The 16,624-nt window shown below is 40.0% G+C and overlaps 1 protein-coding gene across 1 annotated transcript in view; it reads right to left on the bottom strand.

The window, feature by feature from the left end:
• Window positions 1–2,454: 2,454 nt before the first annotated feature.
• The window catches only part of SPTLC3 (serine palmitoyltransferase long chain base subunit 3), a 169,956-nt gene continuing 155,786 nt past the window's right edge, over window positions 2,455–16,624 (bottom strand). The window contains exons 10-12 of the mRNA XM_063077770.1: window positions 11,647–11,782; window positions 6,603–6,732; window positions 2,455–2,643 (exon numbers count right to left, since the gene is read on the bottom strand). Coding sequence (XP_062933840.1) covers window positions 2,530–2,643; window positions 6,603–6,732; window positions 11,647–11,782 — 380 coding nt within the window. The 3' untranslated portion in view covers window positions 2,455–2,529. The remainder of the gene's footprint in view (window positions 2,644–6,602; window positions 6,733–11,646; window positions 11,783–16,624) is intronic.

Below are 16,624 nucleotides of genomic sequence, written 5' to 3' on the forward strand. Positions count from 1 at the left end.
TGAAAATGTGTGTGTGTGGGGGGTGGCAAATAATATTATAGTTCTGTTAGAAAATTCTTTATCCCAACAGACCGAACCAAAGAGACATTTTTGGCTCTGATATAATTATGAAGACTCAAGAATCCCTATTGAATTGAAATCACGGTTTTATTAACCTAGCATTAGAAACATTTTAAAAGTAAAAATTAGAAAATTTTAGTATTCACATTCACCCTCCTAACCAACCTCATTCTACATGACATATACTCTTGTTTTACCAGCCCTAAGGAGTCTGTGTACCTCCTAATGCACTTGGGAAACATTCCACTAGGATAATAGCTATTCTCATAAGTGTATATTCAAGACAGACGCTCTGACAGAAATAAGTCTTTTGTATTATACATGGGAATGTAATAAATGGCCCCAGGACTCTTGGATATTGATGAAAAGGGAGTAAGGTCCTCTCTGCCCCCCATGCTGGGTGGCTAAGGAATTAGTTTCCCATGATGAATTAGACTCAAGCTCCTCCACGAAAGTAATAATGGTGGACATTCCTGTTCATGAAGACACCCATCTAGGTGCATGTGAAGATCACAGACAGATCCAGGGCGCAAGGGAGGAGTGTTACTGCTTTTTGTCCCTTTGGGAAGGCCTAGATGTCCCACTGCCCTCTTTACCTCTTGTTTCCTTTGTAGATCTCAAGGCATTCACACATTTTGGATAACTAACTAGTAACAATTTCATTTAAATGTACATATTCAAGAGAAAAAAATCTACACATCTTCCTTTCTTTGCACATTTATATGACACGCGTTTTCTCTGCACAAGTAATGCTGCACCAGCTCATCAAGAAGAATTGGGATTTAGTTATCACAATCAGTCACTGGGTGGGGCAACTATTTTGAGAACCGACTTACTGTCCTCTTTCACTAACAATACTTCTTACAGCTCTTAAACATTTATGAGGAACTTTATCATCGTGATCCACTTTAAAATGATGTACTCACTAGGGGTCATAATTTCCCCATAACAGGCTTTCCACGCTGATCACCTTTTTCCTTTAATAAGCTTTGAGCTTCAGGCCGTATTGCTCCCTCCAACATAGGCGCTGCGGGTTGGATTTCTATCTCAGAGCACAGCATGAAAGCTTGGGTCCATCTGTGTCACACAAAGCCAAACCTCTCTTGAAGTGATTTGTTTACAGTGTCATTTGATGGAGTGGAATGTTCTGTAACTCATTCAAACTGTTACAGAAGCTTTGCTAAAAGGTCACCACTGCTCTTTAGTTTCCAAATCTGGGCACCATCTGGGAGCTTGTTAAAGATAAGGTTTTCCATGGGCTTTTTCCATACCAACTAGATCCAATTAGCAAAAGACTAGTTTTCCAGAGAAGTTTGTGTTCCCATTGAGAGAGAGAGAGAGAGAGAGAGAGAGAGAGAGAGAGAATTACATTTAGTTGCCCCAAAGTGTACAAGCCTACTTTGTACCAAATTGGAATGCATGTGCCAACTAACAGTACTATTTAATAGGCCTGAATGGGAGTGTCAGTCTTGAAAAAGATAGACAGAATTTGCTTTTAAATGTCCTTGCATCAATATGTTCTTCAAGTGTGGTCTTGGGAGTCAGTTCTAAAGGAAATTAAATCTCACCATTTACTCAAAATTCAATGGGAAAATGACAACTCATTCTTAAAGTAATAAAGGCTAAGCATGCTAAGCATCAGCTCTGCATAGCACCAACAATGTTCAAGTTATTATAACTTTACAGTTTTAGTCTAGGCCTAAAGTTGACTTCTGTTTGCTTTCTGCCCGCTTCCTTATGAAACAAAAGTCTTGAACTTTCCAAACCTCAGAAGCTCAAAAGCTTAGCTGTAAAACTGTAGGAGACCAGCAAGAGGAAAAGGAAAGTCTCCTTCAAAGACATCTGTAGTTGCTGCTGGCCAGTTCTGCTCTCTCCCTGCAAATAGTAACTATGCCTTTTGACACTTGCCCTTGGAAAAAGTCCAAATCTGGCAAATAGTAGAAGCAACATTTCTTCACCCTCCTGCCTGGAACTTCTGGTGATATGGATGAGTTCTAGCTGGTACTTTAATGGGTGGAACAAGGAAGCCAGCTACTGCCCACCACCCTCTCCCATGCCTGCAGATGAAATAAGCAAACACAAAGTGAGATGACTGAATTAAAAATCAAAATCCTCTCATTTGGTTGGAACCCCTGAAAGGGTCTGGACCAAAGAGGCTGCACGGTAGCAGCTAAGACCTAGGCTCATTGCCATTAAAAATATTCTAAGAAGTATGTGTGTGTGCACGCATGTTGTATTTCTAGCAGAATACTTGAGAGAAGAGAGACTTAAATCGGGAAACATATTTTTGTCTCTGCAGTCCCAAGGTGGAGACATTAAAAACACAACTATGTCTCCTTCAGTTCAATTAAGCTGGTCTGGAAACCAAAATTGTCCTTTAGGAAGGGGGAGAAATTTGTTTATATTCCTTCTGAAGCAAGGAGGGAGGTCTTCCTGGCAGTCTTTATGATGCATTCAGGACCAGGAAACTTAATCGTCAAGTTCAAAGCTCGTCTCGTCGTAGAGTTCAGGGCGTGCTGACTGCCTGTGCCGGGAATATTTCAGTTGCAGGAGATCACCCATTTCATCAAGAGCTTCCAAAACCTGCAACGAGATTGCCTTCCATCCATTATCTTTAAACCTCTAAGTGGCTCTGCTTTGTAGAGCCAGGTTAATGGCCAGTCTCACAAAGACCCACAGTCTTATTTTGCCAGCTTCTTTGATTTTAAAGGGGCAAGATTCATATCATTAGGTTGTGGTTTATAGGCCCTAGAGGAATGTTAAATGCTAATTTATTTTATTTAATCATCTAACTTCACATTATAAATGCTTATTTTATTTTGGGAGTGTGAGCAGAGGAATAAAAATATCTGACCCATGCTTACCCTTTAAGGCTATATTTTAAAAATTAATGACATATATAACCTTGTGGAAGAAAAAGATAAGGTTGTAGAAGGCATTTGAAGTATGTCTTCATGACATAGCAAACCAGCTCAGCCAAGAACAAACTGGAACACTGTGGGAGATAATTAACATCGTTCTCTATCTTCCCATGCTCTATCTCCCAACATCTTCCACTTTTAAATACTTATTTCTATATTCCATGAATAATAGAACTTAAACTCACAAGGGACCAAGAATTCACCTGCTTCAATTCTCCTACCTTAGTCAATTAAATGTATCTTCAGTTTTACAAATGAAACAATGGAGATCCAGAAAGTAAAAAATGTAATTTTTACTTCTAGGATATCACTAATCCTATGGTGTTGAGTATGCCTTTTTAACCTTTCCAACCCTTTTTTTCTTAACCTGTCAAATGAGGAGGGAGACTATATGAGATTAGGGTTTAATGCTTTTAAACAGGTAAAGTGAGGGTTGTTAACATTAGAGCGAATGACTAATCTAATGGGGCTGATGGACTTTCCTCTTTGGTAAGTCTTTCAAACTGACATCAATTAAAATATCCACAAACATATTAAGATCAATTTAATTTTTGGTGGTAGAATTAAGAGTGTTTAATATGTTCTCCCTGTTTTTTAAAATTTAAAAATTTTTTTTAAATATTTAGATTTGATCTAAAATAAAATTAGGTCGTTTATCTTTTAAATGACATCTACTTGGGATAATTTCTATTGATCTTTGCTGAAGGTGGGGAATAACTCAGAGGTTTCCAAAGTGGAGCACACTTGGGGATATGAAAGACAATTTATGGAGAATGTGGGAGGAAAACATTAGGATCTTTATTCATTCTCATCTCAACCTTTCTAACTTCTGCTTTTGTGTCTGTTATATAATGTACATAGCATATTGGTAATGTATATATCATTTATAAATAGTTTATGGTGAGGTCCTCTGATCAAAGACCACCCAGAACACACCTGTACTCAGTTTTTTTTTTCTTTTTTAGCTTGCTGCAGCACAGGAGAGCACATTCCAGAAGAATCATGGGCATCTTAGTGCATTTGGGCTTATGCTTGAGATGATTCCCAGGGACCAACCAGTTCTGGGTTGGATGCCATCAAGAAGTGGGAGCAGTTTATTGGCCATCTATATATTTATAATTTTTATCTGGAAGGTGGAATGATTAAGGAAAGGCTAGGGCTGTCATTGGTAAAGGAACAGCCTTTAGTCAGAAAAGGGAGATGCCAAGCCAGTTTGTGTTTGTAGAGTGGTCTCAGCTCTGTCTTGTTCCAAACATGGTCATCGAGTGCACTTGTCCTAATGCTGTTTAACAGGGTCATTTTTCACTTTCTCTTATGTGTGTATTAAGGAAGCGCTCAAAGTTTTCCATTGAGATGGATGCATGATCTCAAAAGTTTAGAGGCATCTGTCTAGATGATGTCTCAATGCTAGCAGTTAAGGACTTGTGGACAGAATCACAAGTCTGGCAGTGACAGAACTGGGTACACATGAGTACCTCAATGCTATGTGGATCACAAAAAATAAGAATTCATTCATGCTGTGCATCCCCCTGTCACCTCTGGGTGTTGCTCCCTGGCATGTCCCCTTCTCTCCCATGCCCACAGTCTCCTCTTCACTGTCTTCTTCCCTTGATGTGTGAACATGCTCAGATCTTCCCCTGCTTTTAAGGGTTTTTACTAAACCTATTTTTCTCAACTTTACAGCCAAACTTCTTGAGAGACTTACCTACCCTTCTTACCACCAACTCACTCCATTTAAAAGAAGCAATTTATTAAAATTAATGTACTGGAAATAGAAGTATGTACTCATTTAAGAGAATCTGGAAAATATAGAAGGATATCAAAAACAACAAAAGAATCCACCCATCATCTCAAAACCTAGAGTTAGCCCAGTTGTTGCTGTGTCGTTCAATAAGTTTTTACTGTGTACTTACCAAGTACTATTCACTGGCTTAAGTCCTGAGGCTTAATCACACACACAGTGACCATGTGTGTGTGTGTGTTTGTGTGTGTAATTCAATCTCAAATTATCTCTTCATTCTTTAGTTCTGTTTTCTTATTTCTGTTCCCTGTATTCCCCTAAAACTGCCCACTCTTAGGAACATCAAGCTCCTACTAGTTGCTAATATAATAGTTTCTTTTCATCACTCATCACATTTAAAATTCCTGCAATTTTCTGGGACATTTTGATCCTCCTCTTCCTTGAAACGTTATCCTCTTTACTGTGTTTAACATCACACCAGACCATGTCTTTTCCGACCTTTCTAGTCCTATCTAAGTGATTCCCATATCCACCCTGGTCTGTAAGCATTCCATAAGAGTCTGCCCTTGGCCTGTTCACTCTTGATTATTTCTGAGCAATTATATCTTCTACCATTAGCTTTAATAATCCCCCAGTTTCCTAAACTCTATAATTGATTTTCTCTTCCATACATGGCCCATGGACACGTAATCTCAACATGTCTAGGACTGAGCTCATTTTATTCCCCCACTCCTATTGAAGAGTTGCTGTTCCTTACTGTACAGCTTATCTCATTTAACTGCTTTGCCATCCTTCTACTGACCAGGGCTGCAGACCTTGAATTCTCTTTGATTCCCTCTTCCCCCACATGCCCTGTGTCGGATCATTTGCCACATCTTGGCCACTCCATGCATTTGTAATGTCTGTTCCTAGATCCGTTTCTTTGTTTCTATGGCCATTGGCCTTGTGTCTCCTGTTTTGTTCAAGGAGCTCATTTTAGCTCTCATCCTCTTGTCTCTTTCCTCTCTAATCTATTTGTCACATTTATTTTATAGTGACGTGATTATGTTACTCCTCTGGTCAGAAACTTCCAATGCTACTCCACAGCCTTTATTAAATAAAACCCTAGCTCAAAAGTTACCTCCTCGGTGAATCTTCCCCATTGTAATAATTCATTCACACCTTCACACTCCCACAGTTTTCTACATTTATTTTTCAAACTTAATTTATTTTGTCTGGTATTATCGTTAGTTGCTTATCAATATCTTCTCCTACTCTTTTTGCTCCAGGGTTTGTATATAATAGACACTCAATAGTGTTTGCAAAACTGCATTGATATCATGAGACAGCTCCATTAATCCCAAACTGATTGAAAAGGCTTAGTTCTCTGATATTACTCATTCACATAAAAATTGAAATCAAGGGACAATTAAATGAAGTTTTAAAATAATTTTCACCTCACTTAGGGTCTGCTGATGTAATATACATCTGTCCTTGTGGTTGGTTCTCCAACATGTTGCTTAGTTTGGTCATATTTTATTACGGCAGGTTTGGTGATTGTGAAAAATGTCAGGATACAGGCAGTTAACGCTGACATAGCCTGTGAGATCAGCTTTTGCATTTAAGAACAAGTAAATAGCACGTAATTTGGCTATTCAGTATTTTCTGTGAAACCGAAATACTTACTTGACTCAAATCTTTGCTAAAATGATTTTCTTTTTTATCTGCTGAGTTGATCACATTGCTGGGCATTGCTGACATACCCCGTCTTTTAGCAGTGAGTTTTGTTACTGTTTTTTCCCTAAATCTCCCAAGAGAACCTCAACCTGGCTCAATAAAAGGACTTGCTCAGAATGCAAGCTACCAGTACTGAAGGTCCGGCTGGCCCGTGGCGTACTCACCGTGTCTAACATCTCCCGGGTATGTGCCGCAGAAACACAAAACCGAGCCCGGGCTTCTGCAAGGGGAGTGGCTGGAAAGCCAACGACCACCACCCCGATTTTTTTCTCTAACATGTGCCTTGAGAAAGCCCTAAAGGAAAAGCAAAAAAAAAAGGAGGTTAACCGAGAGAAGACAGAATTATGTTGCCCAACAAAGGAATGTGGTGAATTGACTTTTTACTTTTTATGACAGTAAGTAGAAGATGATTGAAATTATTTCTGTCAAATACAATTGACAAAGAAATGGGCAGTCAGTCACTTGATGCCACCCATAACTGAGTGTGTGGTATTTTGGGGCCTGACACACTCATTGGACAACTGTGGGTGCTGAGTCTTTGACATCGAACAGAAAATGCTGGTGTATGCGACTCTGGCTTAACAAGTCTGCAACAGTGTAAAAATCCTTTGTCTGCGGGGTTCCTAGGAATAAAAACCAAGCAGCAAATACGATGCAAGAACATAAAGAAAGAGTATGTATTAAATGCAAACCTATATGTTTTTAAAACTTAATTAATACCAATAATATGATGTGGAAATTTCAAAAACCCTATATTTAGTGACTACAATTTGAAGACCAGGATCAGAAGGCCTGTAGGATCCAACTCCAAGCCAATATTACCACTCTAGGGTCAAATGTTATATTTTTTTTTAACAAATCAGAGGTAAGAAATAGCAAGGGTCTCCTCTTTTTTTTTTTTTTTTTTTTTTTTAATGTGTGAATGAACATACTCAGGTATGCACAGGGATAGTAAACCCATTTGACTGGGTTAAAAGGGAATAGGGCAGGCGGGAGACAGGGAAAGAAGTCTGCACACACAGAGAACTGGCAGATAGATGCAGCCTGTAGGATGTAAGTCATATAACTACAAAGCTCTTTAATGCAGGGTAAAACCACTGTAAGCTATAATTCCTTCCCTTCATCCTGCTAGCCTCTTTCTTTTCCAGAGCTAATCTCAGTAATAATTCTAGAATATCAAGCTGAAAGTCTGTACATTTCTTATGCTGAGAGCCAAGAGTCAGATAAAAAGGCATGTACCTCCAAGTGACTCTTTCCTCCCTTTGGGCTCTGTTGCTCTTTGCAGGAAATCTTAATTACCGAGTGGCTCTACCCATAAGTGAAGTAAATGCCTCAGATCTGTTCTTGGCATTAAGAGGTTGCTGGTGTATTATTTTAGGCTGGAAGCTGACAGCACTACTCATAACTCAGGAAGCATTCTTTAACCAGACGTGGAGAGTAAGCCTGCTTGTCCATTCATCTGTCTTGCTGTTCAGCAGTTTGCCTTTTGGTTGCCACGAAGCAATGGAGGTCGCAAGACCTACACAACACACAGCCTCTTTGGCCCCCTGGCTTGGGTAAGGCAAAATTTGCCCTTTGATTTCCACTGGGAAGGTTACAAGGAGATGAAGCTTTCTAGCTGAGAAAGCTTGAAAACAGAGGCTGTTCTTTTTCCTGCTTGATCACCCTATGGAAGGCTGCCCACGGAACAACACACAGGATGAGAGCTCATAATTGTCTGAGAAACATGTCAAGTGCTTTTATTGCTAGAGTACAAACCACCTGACCCATGATCTCCGGCCAGTTTTCAGGACTCCCAGAAGACCGTTTTCACTGTCCGCATGTTTCTCTTTGTACCAAAGGAAGCGAGTTTTGCCAAAGAATGTGGAGGAAAATATATGACTCTGTTGATTCATTAGGCTAATCTGGGGCCTCCCTGGAGCACTTTTGAATTTAAAACTTACACTACTAAACCTAGTGTCCTTAACTTAATGTATATGATTGCACTGAACATTTTATATAATGAGCCTCTGGGTTTGTACTCCCCAAAGCAAATTAGAGCTGGCATAGATTGAAAGAAACTAAACTATGTGAAATAATACTAATAATACTATAATAAACATTTGCATTGCATTGTACGTAGCATTTCTATGTCTTGTGTACCACTGTCTTCCGAGCGTATGATGAGAACTGTGGAGGGAAAATGCAAACCCTCTACCAAGTACTAAATATAATACATGCTTGATTATTTAAGTGCATATTTTATGGGTGAAATCAGATTATACTGAAATGCATAGACGACTGCAGTGGTAGAGTTATAACAGGACTTTGTTCCAAAGCAAAACTAACTAGAGATTATATTTTCCTTCTGCATAGGTAGAAATTTGGTGAAATCACAGTTCTTTAAAAATCAAAGGTTTTTAAATGAACAAGTAAAAGAAGGGCTTCTACACTGGCTTGTACAATTAACTGCCTGTTTCAAAAGCTTCCCTACATATAAACTTTCAATGGAAGAAATGTCATAGAAAGAAAAAAGCCAGGATGCAGGGCAAGCTCTGGCCAGCAACTTCTGCCAGCCATAGATGATATTACCTTTTGTAACTAACCTGTTCTCAGTTTCCTTAGACAACCCACACAATTAGGTTTTTCTTCTGTCATAGTGATTGATGCCTTTCGAATCACCAAACATGACATTAAAGAGAGTTAAATTCATACTCTCTGTTACTTTATTGAGACGTGCATTTTTTTCCTATGGACTAAAGCTTGAGAGGCTGTACTGTGTGTTCAAAAGAGCTCTGGTTTAGGAGGCAAATGGAACTGGCTTTGAATTCTGGGCTCTGCTGCCCAAGCTATGTGAGTTTTGGAAAGTAGTTTGACCTTTGTGGGTCTCAGCATCCTCACAAGCATCCCACCCTCAATGGGTGATCACTGCACTCTAACAGCCTTACTTAGCATATATATTCAGCATATATATATATATATATATATATATATATATATATATATATATATATATATATATATATATATATATATATATATATATATAACATACTTAGCATAAGTATTCAGCAATGTTAGAGCCTCCTGAAAAACAACCTTATGTTGGAAGAACAGGACAGTTTGAGGTATCAGCCAGTGTTCTATATAGCAGTATTGATGCAGAGTATAGCAGGCTCTTTATCTACTATTATCTACTATACTATTATCTACTATTACCTACTACTACCTACTTTACTTGCTATAGAACTCTGGAAGTTCTATTTGTATTGATTTAACCAAAGACCACAATAATTATTGTGGGGAGCCGTGCAACCAAGGTGATTCAACCTTGCACTCAGCTGAAACTAATAATTATTATTGCAGCATAGTAAGAGTACTCTCTATTAGTAATAGTAATGGCTATCACTGATTAAATCATAGTACACCAAGCACTATATTAAGTGCTTTATATGTATTACTAATATTATTAATAACAACAGCTAATACTGAATAGCTCCTATATAAGAAGCAACCTGCCAAATGCCGCATAGACCTCACCTTGTTCCATCTACACAATGATCTTATGAAGCAGGTGCTGTTATACCCCATTTTATGAGTGAGAAAACTGGGCCTTCAGAAGGTTGGGTAACTTGTCCAAGATCCCTTAGCTAGGAAGAGGCAGAGTCAAAATTCTTTTTGATTCCAAACTTCTCACAAAGCAGAACTTTTATATGAAGCATACTGTACAGTTGAATTCTTAAATTTAAATTCATTTGTTTTTACTCTTCATGGACTTTTCTCATTGGGTTGGTTCATTTTTCCAGCTTCTTGCAATTCTAATTCTAGCTTCCATAATCAAAGTTAGGACTATCCAGCACACACCCTGCTGCCACCCCTCCAGAACTGTGTACTTTACACCCTGAAGAAGTTTATTTTTGGTGCTTTCTTTTGAGCAAATGATAAAATATTGGATAGACATGGGCTAAGTTTGGAATTTTTCTTCCAGAACACACCACTTGTCCAACCACTTTGAATAAATGCGAGTTTTCTGTGCTTTCCAAGATCAGATGGTCAAGGGTTTTGGATGATCTGCAACTTTGGATGACCGTTGTCACTCCTCCCTGCCATCAGCATGGAGTGGTATGGTGTGTGACGATTCTGTAGTGCACCATCTTCCTGGACACTCCATACATTGTTTTCCTGACCCAGATCAAAGGCCCCACTAGTGGCCATGGCATGGCACACTAAAACACTTGTGTGTGTGTTTTGACTATTTATTATTTTGCTGTGGTGAAATGACACAAGAGAATACTTCAAAAAATCCGTTTTTGGGGAACTTCTAATTTATCCTACCTCCATGCGTTCTTAACTGCTAGGCCCAAAACCTTTTCTATGCTTCAAATACTCTGCCAATCTACTCAGATTATTAGAGAGTCAAACAGGAAGTTCCAGTGACAGGGTTATGTCAAATAAGCATTTCACATTTAGAAAGCATTTTAGTTAACTTCCTCTTAATAACAGAGGTAATTAGTCTCTAGCAGGTTGGAGAATGGCTCATGTATAAAATTGTCCATGCCATACAGAGAAAAAGCCATTTTTTTCTCTTTATGTAGTTATTGCTAATGCAATAGTTTTGGACTTGCAATTAGTGAAAAATGACCCAAAATAGACTTAGAGGGGAGGCATTGAAATTTGGCGTTATGAGCCTGAACTGTGGAGTGAGCCGAGGTTTGGGTTTTTCACCTCTTAGTTTTACAATTGCTCTCAGCCTCAGATTCCCCATATTTAAAATGATGGTGCCCTCTTCCAAGGACAGCCACAAGAGTTCAGTAGCAGAAAGTACATAGAATCCGGTAACATCGTTTTTAAATGCTGAGAGAGATTGTCTTCAGAAGTTCTCCCTGAGAAAGGTCATGGGTCAGAAGGAGGCTCTGGATCATCCTTAATTTACAGTTGAGGCCAAGGGAAATATGTGAATTCTCTAAATTTATAGAGCTTGAAAATGGTGTCAGGGAGAGATGTCAGCTTTACCACCTGGTTCCCTTCTTATAAGACCTGTGGACAAGGCCCTGCTGATGGGTGGCAAGTGGCTTCCAAGAAGCTGTACCAGTAAATTCTGAACCCAAACACCCCATTCAAAGTGCATTATCTAATGCCTGTGGGGAAAAGCCTTATAGTGTCAGAAGCACCACCTTAGTGAGGTCCCTGTGGGACGTAGGTGTGATTCTGAGAGTCTTGGATACTTACGCTAGTTTACCAGGCATGTAAAGGAGCATGGGAATAATGGGAGCGTTTTCATTGCCATAGATAATGAATCCCATTTCCTTCAGTCTCTGTCTGAAGTATCTCGTATTCTTTGCAAGCTGCTGTAATCTCCGCAACCCTGAAAAGAGACAGCCATGAAATCCATCAATTCCCACTGGGAAGAGGGAAGCAAAGGTCAGGTCAACCTGAGAAGTGTTCCTAAGTCTTTCTGCAGGCCTGCATCATTAGCTGGGACGAGTCAGAGGAGGGTGAGAAAATACCTCCTGGTGAGCAGGTGTAGGCACTGATACCCAGGACAGCCCTAAGCCTGGAAGGCAGGAATGAGGGGGGATGCCATTAGGTGCTACAAGCAACTATAGCCAGGCTAGGCTGCAGGGAGGGTGGAAGGCAGGCGAAGTACCTACTGTATATGGACTTTATGCTGAGTGCTTTAAAAACATTAACTCAGGAGAAGGGAGTGGGGTAAGAAGTAACACACACCCATACACACAGACACACATCCCATAACTGACACCAGTTGTTGGTAGACACTTTTTAGCCAAGCTGAGATGGTGCATTAAGCTGCTCCTTATTTAAGTCTCTAACCAAAGACCCTTCATCCAACCTGAATTTGAAGGGGTAGGACATCCCTGGACAAAGATAAGTCCAGCTGAGACCAGGGCTATTTTGCGAGGCATTTGGTGACGGTAGAATAATAGAAAGGAAGGAAGATGGGGACCTCTGCTTTCCCCAGCCAGAAAAGAGGACAGCATTGGCCCAAAACAGGTCAATCAAGGGACATGTGTACATGTCAAGGTTATTGGTGTTTCAGCTCAGAAGCATATTCTCTGTCCTAAGTGTCTGTCCCAGGGCAGAGGTCACACACGCGAGATAACAAAGGGGATTAAAAAGTAGAAAGAGTTCTGAAAACACCTGTCTGTTTCTGTCCTGCCTCTAAGTAGCTAGGCAAGTAAACCAGCCAGAAATAGAGTGTTTGCTCAATAAGAATAATAGGATTGAACGTTTAAGTCCCGTAGAAATCAGCCCAATGTCTGCATTTGATGCAGGGTTGCTGTTTAGCAGGAACGTGCTTCTAATTTCTTACTAGTTGTCTTTAGCTGACTTCCATTCTGATTGATCAGACATTCATTCAGACCAAACAGAGGTCCTGTTCTAGGGGTTATTCAATATTTTGAACATTGCTCATGGGTGTTTGTAACTCTCCAGATGGAAAAAGTGTAAAAATTTCAGTAAGATGTCCATCATGGTCATCTAGTTCTTCCTTAGAGAATGGCCCCAGGGTGTGCCTTAATAAAGGGTTGAGTGGTGGTTATCTTCTGCTCAGCATCCTTCCCCTATGAGACTGTGACATTTGGGTAAGGTTGACCCTGCCTTTTCTCTTTGCTACAAGAGCACATGAGGCCCAAACATGGCCCTCTGATATTGGTTCAATAATGGTACACATCTGGGACTATTAGTCTTTCTTTCAGATCCACTGAGGGAGAGATGTAAGGATGAGATAATCCTCAAGATACATCTTTGCTACCATATGGAGGCCTGCTTGACAATGATGTTGACTCAGATGAAAGCCAAGGCACAAGGCAGCGAGAGTTGAATGGCATCTTTGAACCCTTGGGTCCAGCCATGCTTGAATTGGGCCATCGTTTGGACTTCTCTGCTCATAAACTAATGAATATTCTTTTCTGCCACTGTACTAGATTGAATATGTCTCCCCAAAACTCATTGAAGCTTGAATTGTGTCCCCCAAGTTTTATGTATTAGAAACTTGGTCCCCAAGTTGATTGTTAAGAGGGTGGGAAACCCTATCATGGTAATTGAAAGGTGGAGCCTTGAAGAGGTAATTGAATTATAGGAATGTGCAGTAGTGAATAGATTAAAAATGGTGGTCAGGGTGTGTTTCCGAGGGCTTTAAAAGAAGAGGAAAGTGTGTCTGTCTGTCTCTCTCTGCTCTCTCTGGTTCCACCATCTTGCAATGTGAGACCCTTGGTCACTGTCATCAGCACCAGATTGACTTTGGACTTCCCAGACTCAGAAACCATGAGCAATAAATTTTGTTTTCTTTCTAAATCATCCAGTTTCAAGTATTTTGTTATAAGCAACAGAAACGGACTAATACAGCCATCTACAACCAGCCAAATGTGTCCTGAGTAATACAGGTGACCACTAATTTGATCAGGCGGCCTCTACAGGACAACAATAATATCAGCAACAATAATCATAGCTCACACATATGTAATATCAGCACTGTTATAAGAATTTGATATTGAGTAACATATTTAATCCCCACGACAACCATATTAACATAGGTGCTGTAATCCTACATTACACACGAGGGGAAGACAAGTAACATAGTTGGTAGATAGCCAAGCCAGAATTGCACTGAGACAATTGGGTTCTAGAATCTGTGCTATGACCCCTACACTATAGTGCTCTGCCCAAGTAATGGATGGTGGTCATCTCTTCTCAAGCTCAATAAAACTCTCATCTCTGCCAGTTGTTCAGACCATTATATACCAATTATTTTCCTAGTAGAGGCAGTTGAGAGGTTGAAGGCTGAGCAAGCTGTTGACAGCCTCATGTTGAGAGGGCTTGGGCAGGGCACCAAGGCTTAGAGTCCAGTGCCTGCCAAAGGGGAGGCCTGGCGAACTCCCTTCACTTTGGGTGGAGACCCTGAAAGGCTGTGCTCAAGCAGTAAGGGTGAACCAGAAGTAGACAGACCCCCAAAGGGCACTTTCATTGTTCAATCATTGGACATTTCTTCCTCTAGGTTCTATCACTCCCCAAATACTTCAGATTTTCCCTTAAGAGTCTTCTTTTGCTCGTAATGCCCAAATGGACTTAACCTCTGTGATTCTTAATTGTGTTAATACTATATGCAGAGAAATGGAGATTTAGTTGAGTGGAACCCCAGCCAGAGCAGGATGTTGACTGCCCCAATTGTTCATGCTTGTTTTCTGTTACTACCCTTCACACAACCCCAGTTCTCAAGGAAGATCCCTACCGAACTCTGTCAGATCCCAGCAAGCATGCTGTGCTGGAGAAAGCATCTGCTTTTTATTCTTACTCAGGGAAATTGACCTCTCCACCCCTCTATCCTGGCATAGACAATGAATGGAGGAAGCCCATTTGGGTATGGGCCAGGGAGTCATGAGTTGGTCTATCACAGAAACTTTGATGAAGAGACAATACATATGAATTAAACAAATCAGATCCTCTTGCTACTAAAGTGTGGATGTGGAAAACTTAGGGGGAACTAACCATAGTGAGAGTAAAGATGGAAAGACAGAGAGAGAAATAACTTATTGGCAGAATTAATGAAACAGAGTAAGCCATTGCTTTGTAGAAGCTGTGGAATCCTGCGAAGAAGAGAGGTGAGCAATGAAACATAAGCCAGTAGCAATAGGGGGAGAAGATACAGAAACAGAGTAGATCATATAATCCAGTTGGGGAGACAGACATTAATCAAATAATTTACAAATAAATTTACAAATGGATGTAAAGTCACAACTCTGATGAGCACTGTAAAGAAAAGTTATCTGGTGTTATGAAAGCACATTAGGAAGATCGGACCAAATCTGAGAAAGTCAATAAATGATGAGTGAGCAGAGATCTGAAGGATGAGCAAGTATTCACCAGGCAAAAAGCTAGAAGAGAGTATTCCAAGCACAGAAAACAGGTGCACTTGTCCTGTGGTTGGTAGAAGAACTATGGATGAGAATCAAGTAAGATGTGGTTGAGTGTGGGATAAGATGAGGCTAGAAAGATGGGTAGATGGTCTTAAAAAAAAAGAAGTGAGACTATAGGGATTGAAGAATACAATTTAAACCCAAAAGGGAGACAAAACAGGAGCAACAGAGAGGGAGAAAATAAATCAGGAGATGGAAAAGTGTTCATAGGATTTATCAACACGACAGTCATTGATAACCTTTACTTTGGGGTCCTTGGGTCGAACTTTGGTTTTAAAGAAACAGGTAGTAACAAGTATGGTTTTCTTTAATTCATATATTCTTTTCCCACCCACCTCCTTCAAAAAAAATACCCCTCCCAATTCTAAATTAGCATCATGAATACAAGTAAGGGATCCAGAGAAGAATAGATCTATTTAGATTTTTTGAATAAACACAGCCTCCTTGGGGCTTAAAAAAGACCTGTTTTGTAACATACTGAAGTGTCCCTTGGAAACTTGTATGTGTACAGAGCTCAGTCTATTTGAAGTACAGAACTAGAAATTAGGAAGGAAAATATTTTCTTTACTTAAAAAAAAATCATGCATACATTGAAACTGTGTGTTTAGAGACACGAGAACATAAGGAGGACGGGGAGACTGTGGACAGAAGAAAAAAAGGGCTGAGGTGAGATTTGTCTTAAAGGTGATTATAATGAAGACACAGATATATACATCCCAGCCACCAAAATGTATTCCATATGGCCTGTCCCCTTGTGCATTCGGCTCTTTTGTGTCTTTAGCTGCACAATGAACAGATGACTTCATTAGGCTGGGCCTGATGACTCCTAAATGTTCTCCCTCAAAGACTAGAAGGATTTCCTGGCCCGGAAGTTCATGAATGACTTAAATTGCTTTCCCAATGGCATTATCTTTGCTCTTGCCTAAAACGACTCATCTGTCATTGGTCTGCCTGGCTACTTAATTGGCCCCGTCTGTCCCCTCTGCCTTTACTAACTCACATAACTGGATCATCAGCTAATGTCACCCCTTCACTGCTTCTAGATCTGTTGGAGAGTTGACCAAACAGACCATGCTATCAATTCCAGGGGTATCTGACTTGTAAGAATAGAATGTTTTATTCTTGCCTATCTCTGAACCATTTAGCACAGCACGGCTGACAAGCCATTATGACACACTTTGTGGTCACCATGTTTTCTCATATAGGTCACTATAAATGCCTTTCAGGTCTTTTGAGTTGGCCCAGATACAGCTCCTTTCAATTACTGTATTGCT

The sequence above is a fragment of the Cynocephalus volans genome, chromosome 1, assembly GCF_027409185.1.
Source record: "Cynocephalus volans isolate mCynVol1 chromosome 1, mCynVol1.pri, whole genome shotgun sequence".
In the NCBI taxonomy this organism is placed as follows: Eukaryota; Metazoa; Chordata; class Mammalia; order Dermoptera; family Cynocephalidae; genus Cynocephalus; species Cynocephalus volans.